The sequence below is a fragment of the Miniopterus natalensis genome, chromosome 13 (genome assembly GCF_054644295.1).
Source record: "Miniopterus natalensis isolate mMinNat1 chromosome 13, mMinNat1.hap1, whole genome shotgun sequence".
NCBI lineage: Eukaryota > Metazoa > Chordata > Mammalia > Chiroptera > Miniopteridae > Miniopterus > Miniopterus natalensis.
In genome coordinates, this window is record NC_142093.1 from 49,991,558 (window position 1) to 50,003,688 (window position 12,131).

General features: G+C 56.8%; 1 protein-coding gene across 1 annotated transcript; it reads left to right on the forward strand.

Annotated features, from left to right (window-relative positions):
• The first annotated feature begins 1,515 nt into the window (after positions 1-1,515).
• LOC148091686 (ral guanine nucleotide dissociation stimulator-like) lies at positions 1,516-10,760 on the forward strand. Its single transcript, XM_087823756.1, has 11 exons — positions 1,516-1,656; positions 4,158-4,351; positions 4,949-5,056; positions 5,679-5,869; positions 6,018-6,364; positions 7,119-7,334; positions 7,690-7,793; positions 8,259-8,328; positions 9,818-9,892; positions 10,347-10,418; positions 10,704-10,760. Exons 1-11 carry the CDS (start codon positions 1,516-1,518, stop codon positions 10,758-10,760), a joined length of 1,575 nt encoding a protein of 524 aa, XP_087679882.1.
• The last annotated feature ends 1,371 nt before the right edge of the window (positions 10,761-12,131 follow it).

The following is a 12,131-nucleotide window of genomic DNA, read 5'->3' on the forward strand; positions in this document are numbered from 1 at the left end:
TTCCAGAGATATGACAGACAGAGAGACAGAGAGACACATACAGAGAGGAAGTGAAATAGAGGCCAAGAGAAAGGAAGGGAACTCAAGGACGAGAGGACGAGAAAAGTGACAAGTCCTGACATCCCGTCCCCTGGGCTGTGCTCTCCGTGGTTCAGAAGCCAGTTCCTGAGCCCTCGGCAGATACACGAGGATGGTCCTGCCTGGGGCTGGACTCACTAGAAGCCGCTGGGACGGCTCCACCACGTGGACCCACATGAGGCCTTCGGGCTGATTCTGAGCCTCACAAGAGGCCACGGAAGGCTTCAGGCCAGCGAAGGACAATATCTGAATTTCCTGCCCTTTCAAACCCTTCAAGGTGCAGATTTGAAAATGAGGCCAAGGTGGGCAGTGACTCCCCAAGACCACACGCTGGACCCAGGCCTGATTTACGTGGGGTTCATCTCGTGTCCCCCTCATTCTTGTCCCTCTTCCACCTCTACCCTTGTGCAGCAGGTTCATGGCAGGCCAGCCCATAGGTGTGAGGGACGTTGTGTCATCCATGCCTGATGGTGTCCTTGGGAAATGGTGTTCAGTGTCATCCTCACTGTGCGGGTTGGGAGACTGGGGGTCCCTGAGAGGCACAGAGGCGTCCCCAGGACACGGAACTGGGGGGCAAGGGGCTGCGAGCTCGGCTTTCCCCTCCAGCCGGGCCCTGGCCCATCCCCAGGGAGCTGCGGGAGGGCTGGGTAGGTGCTGGGGTGCGGGTGTGGACAGGACCTGAGCGAGGAGGGTGAGCGGGCAGAAGCCCAGGGGGCCTTTGGGTGGCTCTGATTGGAGGAAGGGGCCCAGGTCATGGAACCTTGAGGGGTGACCTCACTTCCTTGGTGACAGGTCCCCAGTAGCATTTAGAGCTCTGGTAACCAGGTAGCCACATTCTAGAGACAACTGCCTTTCTAGTTCACTTGACTGGAGACAGTCAGGGGACTAGGATGTCTCTCTGTTGCTTCCCGTGCTTCCGAGGCTCTGGGCACAAAAAAGCCCAGAGTGAGAGATGCTGCTGTTGCTGTCGAAACTGGTGCAAGGTCCACTGCGGACACGCCTCGCCCTCTGGCCCGAGGCACCATCTGGTAACAGAGGGCAGCCCAGGGTGGGCCCATCCAGGCCAGGCCCCAAATGGGGTCCCCCCTGGGCAGCCCCACACCTCTTACCCCCCATCCTGGGTGTGTGTGTGCATTGGAGGTAGGGAGGGAAAGCGTGGGGTGAGGGGCGCTCATCCTGGGCAGGAGCAGCTGTTAGGTGTCCGAAGCCTGGAGGGTCTGTCCTGTTCATGGACCAGGTCATGGCTGACAGGAAGGGAAGCTGGGGGCTGGGAACCAAGCTCCTCTCCCCACCTGTTACTCGGGAGTCCTCCAGGGGTCATTGTGTTCCCTCCCTGCCTGGAGGTCTTTGCAGATGGCCCTGTGTGCTGATGTGGGGAGCGGCATTTGTGGTGGCCTCTCCCCCACTGGCAGTGCCCAGGCAGGCCCCTGATGCCTCATGGCCCGGGCCCGGGCTCTGTCTCTGCAGACCTCCAACAAGGACGTCATACAGGAGCTGACGGACGGCTTCACTTATGCCAGGAACCTGTCCAAAGGACAAGAGCGCCAGGCCTGGAAAACCATCCACTGCTGGTCTGAGGTGAGAGCTGGCCCACACTCAGGACCCCCAGGTGACTGGAGTGGGACCAGAACCCAGACTCAAATCTGGGGTCTCAACATTTTACAGGCCCCCTCCCAAAGCAATCTATACCTCCAGCCCTCCCGACCAGTTCCTGGAACTGGTTGTTAGGTGTCAGAAGACAGGCTAGTAATCCAGTCTTCCCCTATTTGTTGGGACCATAGAGAAAACATCTTTGCTGTCTTTGCATTTTACTCCTTTCAATTATTTACCTCCCTGCCCCATGTATCCTGTGGACCAGTCCCAGCTCCACTGACCTTGGAGACCTTCTCCGGGCCTCACACATCATCACACTGACAGATGCTGTGTATTTAAACAACTGGGAAGGGATTAAGGTACTGGATACATTTCTCTGCCACTTGTATCCAGAGAGCACGGCCAAGCCCTGTAGTCCGGCCGGGTCAGCAGCTGTGGCCTCACTTATGTCCATATCATCCCACAGAGGACGTAGCATCCCCACTGTGTCCTCACGGACTGTGTTAGTTTGCCAGGGCGGCCGTTCCACAGGACCACAGATGGGGTTGGAGGTTCCTGATGCCTCCTGGTTCAGTGCCCGCTCTGTCTTTGTAGAGCTCCCAGGAGAATATCATCAAGGTGCTGGACCAAGGGCCCCACTCCACCACCTACCGGGTCAGGGTGCAGGTGCAGGAGGCCGACAACCGCGTCCAGTGCTGGTCTGAGGTGAGAGCTGGCCCAGGGTGGTCTCCACACCCAGGGCCCCAAGATGACCAGGGAAGGCCAAGAACCCAGACTCACATCTGGGGTCTCCCCGAGGGACTTCCTAGAGCTTTCCCACAACAGTTTCCCAGTCCCATGGCAAAGGAACCTGGACCTCCACTCCTCCCTCCAGCTGCACCGGAGAGTAAACAATCACTCCTCACATATTTGTAGGACTGTTAGAGAAAAGAATATGTTTGTTTCACTTCACAGTAGACCACGAGCACATTTGCATGGTGCTGTTTTTCTTCTTTTCACTACCCGCCCCGGGTAGCCCGGGGAGCAGTCAGTTCCACTGTCCTTGCAGACCTGGCCCAGTAACGGAGGTCGCTCCCCACAGCGATGCGGCCTTTCAGTGCTGTGGACATGGGCCTGTCGTGATTCAGCTGCCAGGTCGGCAGTGCTGCCGGGAATCCTTCAGTGTGTCCCAGGGGACTGTGTGAGTTGCGCCTGCTGCCCTAACAGGACACACTGGGTGGTGTGAACCGTAGATATTCATTTGCTCACAATTCAAGAGACTAGAAGTTAATGCAAAGGGCATCAGCAGGGCTGTTTCCCTGAAGGGTCTCTCCTCTGCTTGTAGACGGCCGTCTCCTCTCTCTGTCACATGGACTCCCCTGTGTGCTGCCATGTGTCCTCCCCTCCTCTTGGAAGGACACTCGTCATAGCAGATTAAGACCCACAACACTGAACCACTGAACCTTCATTATTGTTTAAAGACTAAAACTCAAATACAGGCACATTCGGAAGTTCCAGGAATTCCGAAGTCATGGAATCTGGGGGACACAATTCAGACCACAATGTAGAGCGTCCCCCACTGGAGACAGCCGCCCCCTGCTGGCGGAAGGCCACGCACGCGGACAGCTTGCCCAGATGCAGGCCGCTTCCCAGTGCAAAGGCTGGAGCAGCGATGCTGCCGGCAGGAGTTTCTGCTGATGGCCGCTGCCTCGCCCCCAGCCTGGCCCTTGGGTTTCTCACTCACTGAGATTTATACCTATCCGATGTCAAGTTGTCCAAGGCAATCACCGTGTTCCTTCTCTGACAACTGTCTCACTGGTCCTTTGACCCACCTGTCAGCTTTCCACAGGCCACGTGAATTTGCTCCAACCCGCGACATTTGCTCAGATTCTCTAGCCATTTGCCTCTTTGCAGAATCTGGGGTCTCCATAGTGAGGGTCTCGCAACGCCCTTTAGTGTAAAAGGAGCAGACATAAGTGTCTTTTTGAGGTCAATGGTTTTTATAGGCCAGGGGTACAGCGTACACTGTCCCCACATTGGGGAGGGACAAGATTCCCAGACCCTTTCCATCAATGTCAGGAGCAAGTTAGTCTCAGGGAGCTGAGAGGGAATGTCATACAGGACAGTTCTCAGTTCTGACCTGCATGACCTTGAGCAGACATTTGACATCCCCAAGCCTCTGTGATCTCACCTCTATAATGGGGATGTTTCTTAAGGACGCACAGGGACAATGCTCTGCATATGGACTATTAATACGAGGAGGTCAGATGTTCCTCAGCCAAAAAATGAAAACATGCCTAGAAGGTACCAATTGTATGAACATCCTCCCACCTCCCAACTTAAGTGGTGCTTTGAAAACCTAGAGCCTCGTTCAGCCTGGGCACTGCTGTCCCTCCTCTTGCACACGCCCCTGAGGGGCTGGGACTTCCTGGGTGGGCTCCAGGCCTCAATCCCCCTGGGATTCCCCGTGGGGAGGCTGACTGGATGTCGCTCCTTGTCCCACCCAGTGTGCGGCTGAGTTAACTTTGAACCTACGTGAGGCCTCCAGGATGCGGGCCCTCCAGGAAGGCTGCCTGGGGAAGGTGGCGGCGTCCACGGTACCAGCTTTCCCCGCTGGAAACATCCCCCACATCTGCAGCTTCATGCCCGTGCACCCGGCCTTCTCCAGAGCCCAGGGGTTCCTGGACGAGCTGTTTACTAGGTGAGCACACGCCCCCTCTTCTGCAGAGTAGCGGCTCTGCCCACTGCCGCCTGTGTGTCTTGAAAATGTCACCACACTGTCTGAGCCTGTTTGCTCCTCTGAAAAGTGGGGTGGCAGAGGAGAAACCTCACAGGTTTCTCGTAGGGACTACTTTCGGGACAAGCCATACCCAGTCTTACCCTGGCTCTGCAGAAAGGGCTGCTGGACGTGCTGCTGTTGTGCGTGGCAATTATTTTCCGTTGTCCCATGAAAAGTCCTTGACTCACCCATCAGCAGCCAGTGGCATCAGAGTTTGGAAAAGCACAGGGAAAACAGGCTGCCAAGCCATTTGAGATTTCACCTAGCTGGTCCCAGTCCTGGTGCTTGGTGGGGACAGATTAGGGACCTCTGGGGACAGATAGCAGGGGGCCCAGGCCCACTCAGACATCGGGGATGGTTCTGGTTGGAATTCATTTACTGGACAATGTGTATTAGGCTCCTACTACCAGCAGGCACTTTGGGAGACACTTAGCCTAACTCAGTGAATGAAGCAGACACAATCCCTGAGTCTCAGTTCAAGTCAGCGAGTCAGAGAGTCACAGTGCACATCATTCGCAGGTCCTGTCCACCATCCGTGAGACCTGATGTCATCAAGGTGTTCACACCAAGTGGAGATAAAGGGCCATATGATGACCAGGGTGGCACACCGCAAGACCAAGTGAAAAAGTGAGAGGCCTCTTGTGTCTACGGGATGGGGGCTTAGGATGAACAGGGCCTGGCAGAGCCCTGATCTTACACATCTGCTGATTCCCAAGGGCAGGCTGAGGTCTGGAAGCTTCTACTCCAGGAGGACAGGGTCAAAGAGAACTGCAGATGGAGTCCCAGTCCCCTTAGAACCAGAGGCGAGGCTAGAACGAATTGTCCCCGAGAGTCCTATCCCCGCCACAGACCCATCCTGCTCTGCCTGCCCCCTCCACATGCATCTGTCCTGACGGCCATGGCCAGGCTCAGAACAGGACTGTGGTGCGCAGGCTGCTCACATGCCTGGCTCAGTCCTCAGGCAGATGCCCAGGGGCATGGAGCTCTGGGCTGGGCTGGGCAGTGTGCAGGGCCTTCAGGAGAGCTGGCTTGGGAGGGAGAGACTCACACAGACTCTGTGTGAAACCCGCTGGATCACCATGCCTGCTCTCTCATGACAGCCACACAGGGGTCAGGGGTGGCATTGGGCTGACCCCTGGATGGGCAGGGACAGCCATAGAGGCTCAGTCCCAAACAAGGGTGCCATGGGAGGGCAGTGTGGAAGGAAAGACCAGGACTCTGACTCTGCTGCCCACCTGACTCTCCGCAGGGCCATTGCTTCTGTAATGGGCACCTGGCCCGACCGGCTGCAATATTTCGGCCAGCCCCTCCATTTCCCCTGGTTCACCCTGGAACAGGCCTTTGTGAGGGGCAAACACCCTGCCTCCCACCTGCTGGTCCGGGTCCCAACTGTTTGGGTAGAGCTGGAGCATCTTGAGCCCACTGGGGCAGAGCTGGAAGGTGAGGGGCTGCAGTCTGGGAAGGTGATCTGGGGGGTTGTGTGGATGGGGGTTTCATGGGCTGGAGGACCCTCAAAGGCAGTGGCATCTTTCCTGTCTCTGGGAAGGCACGGGAAAGTGAGGCATGTGGGTGAACCAGTCTCTCTAACCTGCTCCAGAACCATCTCCAGAGCTCCAGAGCATCCGAGAGGCAGAGGAGGGGCCTGCTCCAGGGCCAGAGCCTGGTCCAGCTGTGCCGGTGCTGGAGCCAATGCCACCTCCATCAGCCCCTCCAGCCCCTCCACCAACATCCCCTGCAGCCCCAGGGCCAGCTCTGGAGCTGGAGCCATCTGGACCACTATCTCTGATGAAAATTCTCAGACCAGAGGCAGCTCCAGCCCCAGCCCGCTACTACCCCCAGGCTGTGAACACCAAACGCCTAGGAAGGAAGGCAAAATATAGCATCCGGAATTTCTCTCCGAGGCTGGTGGCAGAGCAGCTCACAGCCATGGACCTGGTGAGCGGGAGGCTCTCCGGGTGAGGTGGGAGAGGCTTCCCTCTGTCCTTAGCTGCCCGAACCTGCCTTTCCCTACTCTGTACTCCTATGACCTGGATCCAAATCCCAGCTGCACCCCTTGGCACCCGTGGGTCATTGACAACTTTCTCAACCCCCGAGCCTTCGCTGTCCACCTGCGGACACGAGGGGAACACTCACAAGATCTGCTGCACAGAGTGGCTGGGCGGATTAGATGAGGGGGGTCACACAGAATGCTGGGTGCGGCCTGGACGGTAGAGAGCTCATTGTGCCCAGCCAGGTCCGTGAGTTGCCCATCCCTGTGCCCATGAGGCCCAGCGGCCTCAACACTTATTAGGCGCCTGATGTGTACTAACTATAAGGGAGGTAAACAAACAGCCTGTGGTTGTAGCTGCCACAAGGGAATGCACACTGAATGGGGATTCGGGCCAGAGGGGTGATCAGATCCTGGAAGACGCCCCTTGCTGAGCAGACGTGAGTCCCATCCTGAAGTATGGAGTAAGTGAGGAAGGGCTGCAGGCAGGTGCTCCTGTCCCTTCCCCACCAGGCTTGAGCCCTGGGTCACCCAGTGCTGGGTGCCTTCGGCGAACAGAGAATGAATCCCAGGGACTCCAAGGCTCAGGCCACATCCCCAGGTTTTTGACTTTCAGTCTTGACTTTCAGTGACCCTTGCCAGAGGTTGGGGACCCTTAGCTGAGGTGTGGCAGAGCTGGGTGACACTGCCCTTCCTCCCCAGGATCTGTTCAAGGAGGTGATGCCCTACCAGTGCCTGGGCTCTCTCTGGTCCCAGAGGGACAAGCCTGGCAAGGAGTACATGACATCCACTGTCCGAGCTGCTGTTGCACAGTTTAATCGTGTGGCCAAGTGTGTGATCGCCACCTGCCTCGGGGACCCAGGCATGAGGGCCCAGGACAGGGCCAAGGTCGTGGAGCACTGGGTGAAGGTGGCCAAGGTATGTGATGGGAGGCCCAGTGGAGTCCCTGTGTGGAGCCTTACAAATGCCTTGACTGCTTTGTCAGCTCTCAGGACTGAGGTCTGACGTCTGAGCCCCGGCACAGTCTCTAGGTCCTCTGTGCCAGGGGCATGCTGACCTTGACTCTCACTCAGGTCCCAGTGGCGGGAGGCTCACTTCCTACCTGGCTCCTTCCTTGGGTTGAGCTAAGACCCTCCTCTCTGTGAGTGTTGGTCTTTGGGTGCTAAACGTGTCCACCCTGAGCATCTGCTTCACCCAGAAGGGGGTGTCAATTGTGGGGGGACTGAAGTTAGAGCTCCAGCTCCCACCTCACAGCCCATCTCTCCCTTCCCAGGAGTGCAGAGCCCTGGGGAACTTCTCTTCCCTTCATGCCATTCTGACAAGTCTGCAGAGCATGCCCATCCTCCACCTGAGGAAGACGTGGGAGAAAGTTTCCAGGTGTGTAGGCCTCTCCCATCAGAGGTGTGGGGTGGTGGTGGGGGGGGTGTCTCCCATATGTCTCCCAATGTCCCCTCACCTCCTGGGAGGCAGCCAACCCTGGGGACAGGAACTGGGTTCGTGGGTGGAGTCTCGAAACCTCCCTGGGACCTCAGGCCACCAGCTCTGTTTCAATGTCAGAGGCTGCATTGAGCCAAATAGGAGATTGGCAAGTGTTTCCAGCACCAGAACCCTATGCCCAGCGGAAACCAGAACTGGTCAAAACCGCTCAAGAGCAATGGGAATGGGGGCCCCGGTGACCATCTGAGAGCCCAGCCCCAGTCTCACGGAGAGGGTCCTGCTCAGAGGAACCCATGAGGACCCTCCCCCCAGGAGTTTGAAACTTTAGATGGTCAGAAGGAATCTGCCCTTAGCTCCCCTCCCCCATCATTCCTGGACATGTCTTTCCTCTGTCCCTCCCCTCAGGAAGAGCAGAGTGGAAATGACCAAACTCTGTGAGGAGGACAATCCCGAGATCTGGAGGAACAACATGGAGGTAGAGCGAGGAGGCCGGGGGTCTGGAAAGAGAGGAGGGTGAGGGAAGTGGGGACCGTGCAGGATGTGGCTTTGGTCGTCTGTCCCTTAAGGATTCTCTGAAAATGTTCCCCCTCTGTTCCGATGAGCAGGAAGAGGATCTGCTTGGTCCCTGGGCAGGTGGGGGGCAGTTTCAGGGGCAGGAGGCCTGGTCCCCGCACAGAGTGGCGGTGGCCGGGCTGCTCCAGGACGGGGTGCGGGGCTGGCAGGCTGAGCGCGTCTCTGGCTTTCATGCGGGTCCATCCCGCTGGCACTTGGCTTCTTCAGGCTGTGGGGTGAATGGGCTGGGGGGGACCTTTCTTCCCCAAACCAGCCCAGCCTGTCCTCAGGAAGCCAGGGCCCTGCTGGTCCTTCTGTCTTCATCACGCCCTCAAGGGCAGCGACCCTGCCTGCCCCGGGCTTGGGCCTACTGGGGGTTCCCACGGGCCAGGTGAACAAAAGGGCTGCTTGCCCCGGGTCCCTATTGCTGAACAGACACAGAGAGGTGTGCATTCTGTGACTTTCCACTGCCCCCTGGAGCACTCGCTGCCAGTCAGTCTCAGGATTCTCACCCAGTGCCCAGTGGGCACTAACACGGGCCAGGGGGCTTCTAAGAAGTGTCTGGGGAACTGGTGCAATGTTGGTGGGTCCTTCCTGCACAGACCACAGAAGCATCATGTCCACGAGGAGGCAAAGTGTCCTGTCAAGCCCTACTCTACCAGTTAGATGGGGCACCTTGAGGGCCCCATCCCTGAGGGTGAAGAAAGACTGCTGCCCAGGGGAAGGTCCTGGGCGTTCCTTGGGGAGGTGAAGGCTTGGCATGGCCTCGGTTCCGGTCTGACGGACACAGACTCCAGCGGGGTAGGCCAGGCAGGGCTGCTCAGCCAGGCTCCTGACACACCTGTCTGCCTATGACTCGGCCCATTGGGGGCCTGGGCACAACCTGAGGGCCCAGAGGACAGGTCTCTGGACAGTGATGGGACTGAGGGTGAGGTGAGGGCAGATGGGACAAAGCCTCTGGCTGGGAGGGGCAGGCAGCTGAGCCAGTCACTGTCCCCCTCTGGGCCTCCTGTCTCCTAGTGAGAGAAGTGGAGAGACGACCACCCTGTGCTGCAGGCCTCACAGGGTGCTCACGAGGTTCAGGCAGGAAAAGACTGTGCAGAGCCCTCTGCACTGTTCCACCTGCAAGGGGAGGGTGAGAGCAGTGATGACAGTAATGACACTGAGCCCTCAAGAGGACCTGTGAGCTAGGTGGAAGTCTCACACTTTGCAGAGGAGGAAGCAGGTCAGGGAGGCCAGGCCCCTGCCCAAGGTCCCACACCAAGTAAACGTTGTAGCTGAGAGCTTGTCAGAATCAGAGCTTGCTGGAGGCACAGTAGCCCTGGTACCAGCTGACTTGGGTCTGAGGTCGGGGTGGAGGGGGAAATGGGCTGAGGGGCCTATGGCCTCAATGACCGTGTCCTGGACCCCAGCAGGAGCAAGAGTCCAGCAGATTTGTCACTCTGATGCTGACCCTCTGTGGAGGTCAGAAGAGGCTGCCGAAGAAGGTGAGTGAGCCTGTCTGGTGAGTGCTCCAGGGTCAGGGTCAGGGTCAGGGTCAGGGTCAGGGGGTGCTGTCCTCCCAGCTGGAGGTCTCCAAGTGAAGAGAGGGAGGCCTTCCTCTCCTGCATCCGGCCCCTGTTCCCACAGAACCCTGGACCCTTCATTAGAGGTGACCAAGAGGAGGGCCTGGGAGAACTGGGTCCAGCAAGGAGATGGGGGTGGGGCTGGCCCCTGACCATAGACCCTGTGATTTGCCAAAAGTAGGCCCTGATAGGTGATGAGGAGGAGTTCTTGGAGAGTGAGGGAAGGGGCCATTGAGGGGAGGCTCTAAGGGTCCTGGGCTGCTCCACGTGGGATCCGTGGGGTGGGCCAGGAGGCTGAGGGTGGGAGGCTTTCAGGGGACGGTGTGTTGGGCACCTGAGAGCAGGGGCTCATGACACCTTCACCCCGATTGCCTAGTGTGTCCCCTTCCTTGGGGTTTTTCTGGAAGATCTGATGATGCTGGAGACAGACAGCGAGAATTCTCAGGAGGTGGGTGACCTGGGGCCCAGGCTGGGATGGCCAGGATTGACCTTTAGGGAGAGAGCCCTGAGTTGTCAGCATAGCCGCCCCTGGGAGCGGGGGCATTATGCCCATCATAGCGATCCATGCCCCTGTCCTCTGGAGCCCAGAGCCTGGCCTGGGTCTAAGTCCTGTCTTTCCATGTTTCCCGCCCCTCCTGGGACCTGGCAGTAGTGCAACATGAGAGGGGGTGGGCACAGGGGTAGCCATGGCCAGGGGGCTCTTCCTGATGGACTTTGGCTCTCTCCCTTGCAGGGGAATTGGAAGCTTTTTAAACAAGAGAAGATGGTGAGCAGCTGTGGCACCTCCTGAGGGGCAGGGGAGGGAGTGAACATCAGAGACGCCCCTGCTGGCGCACTCCTGGGCTCCATGCCCTGCATCTCACATCTACTGGGAGGGTTGATAACAGAGGTGGGAGGCCCCTCCTGTTGGTGGCTGGGGGAGGGGATGGCATCAAGGATACCTTCCTAGAGAAAGAGCTGTCAATGCCCAGTTCTGAGCACAGGTAGAGCCTGGATGGAATGAGGGGAAGGACAAGTGCCCATGGGCAAACACCCCGCATGGGTCCCCTGCCCCGTTCCCTGCCCTACTGGTGCTGTGTGTACATCTCCTTTCCCTCTGGCCCCGGGAACAGAAAATAATGGAGGAGATATTGGTGCTGCGGGAAGCTGCTGAGAAATATGAAATAAAGCCCAAGAAGAAATTCTGGACCTGGTTCTGGGCGGTGGAGCAGCTCAGCCTGAGGGAAGGGTGAGGTGGGGCAGGAGTTGGGCGATGGCAGGGGTGTGCTAGTCATATATGTAAATATATACTTATCCATATTTATAAATCATTTTATGTTACATTTCTAAGTGATAATATATTCTATTTGTAATATTAAAAATATTTCTGAAAAATAATATCTTCTAGCATCTTTTCTCCTGCTGCATCATAAATGATTTGATTTGGCTCTAGTTAATGGACTTAACATTATTTTATTTTGTGCTTTATGAATAATTCTGTGATGATCACCATTGTATAAGTTGCTCTAGACGTTTATTCAATTATTTTTGAATAATTTTCTGCAAATAAAATTTGTTTTAAAAAAATACACATATTCTATATTTTAGTATGTATAAATTTTGAATCATTTGATCAAGTTCCCTTGGAATTTTAATTGAGATCTCATTAATTTTTAGATTGGGTTAAGAGGAATTCACTCACTCCCTCCTCTAACAGGTGTGTATTGAGTGCCTCCTATGGGCCAGGCAGTAGAAGCTCAGCGGTCAACTCAAAGAGCTTGCAATGAAGGGAAGAAAATGGTGGTAGCAAGTGTTTCCTTTGGCTGGGAGGAAAAGAGAACTGCAGGGGGGAGCCCACCAGGGTGAGTGGGTGAACAGTTGCTGAGCGAGTGGACAGAGTGTAGTGTTCTGCCCCATAGCTGTCTTCTGTTGGGGGGGGGGGGTCTGACAAAGAAACAGAACCACAGAGCCCTGCCACCCCTTGGACTCCCCAAACTCGCCTCCCATTGCCCTCGGTGTCGAATCAAGGAACATTTTATCTGTAAACCAAGAGCTACTGCAGTGGAACTGCTGTTTCCCTCTGTGACGGATCCCTGGGTTTGGTGCTTGGGGCAGGACCCCATGGAGGTTGGGGGCCTGGGATCACCATTACTTGAAAGCAAAACAAACCTCACCCCAAACA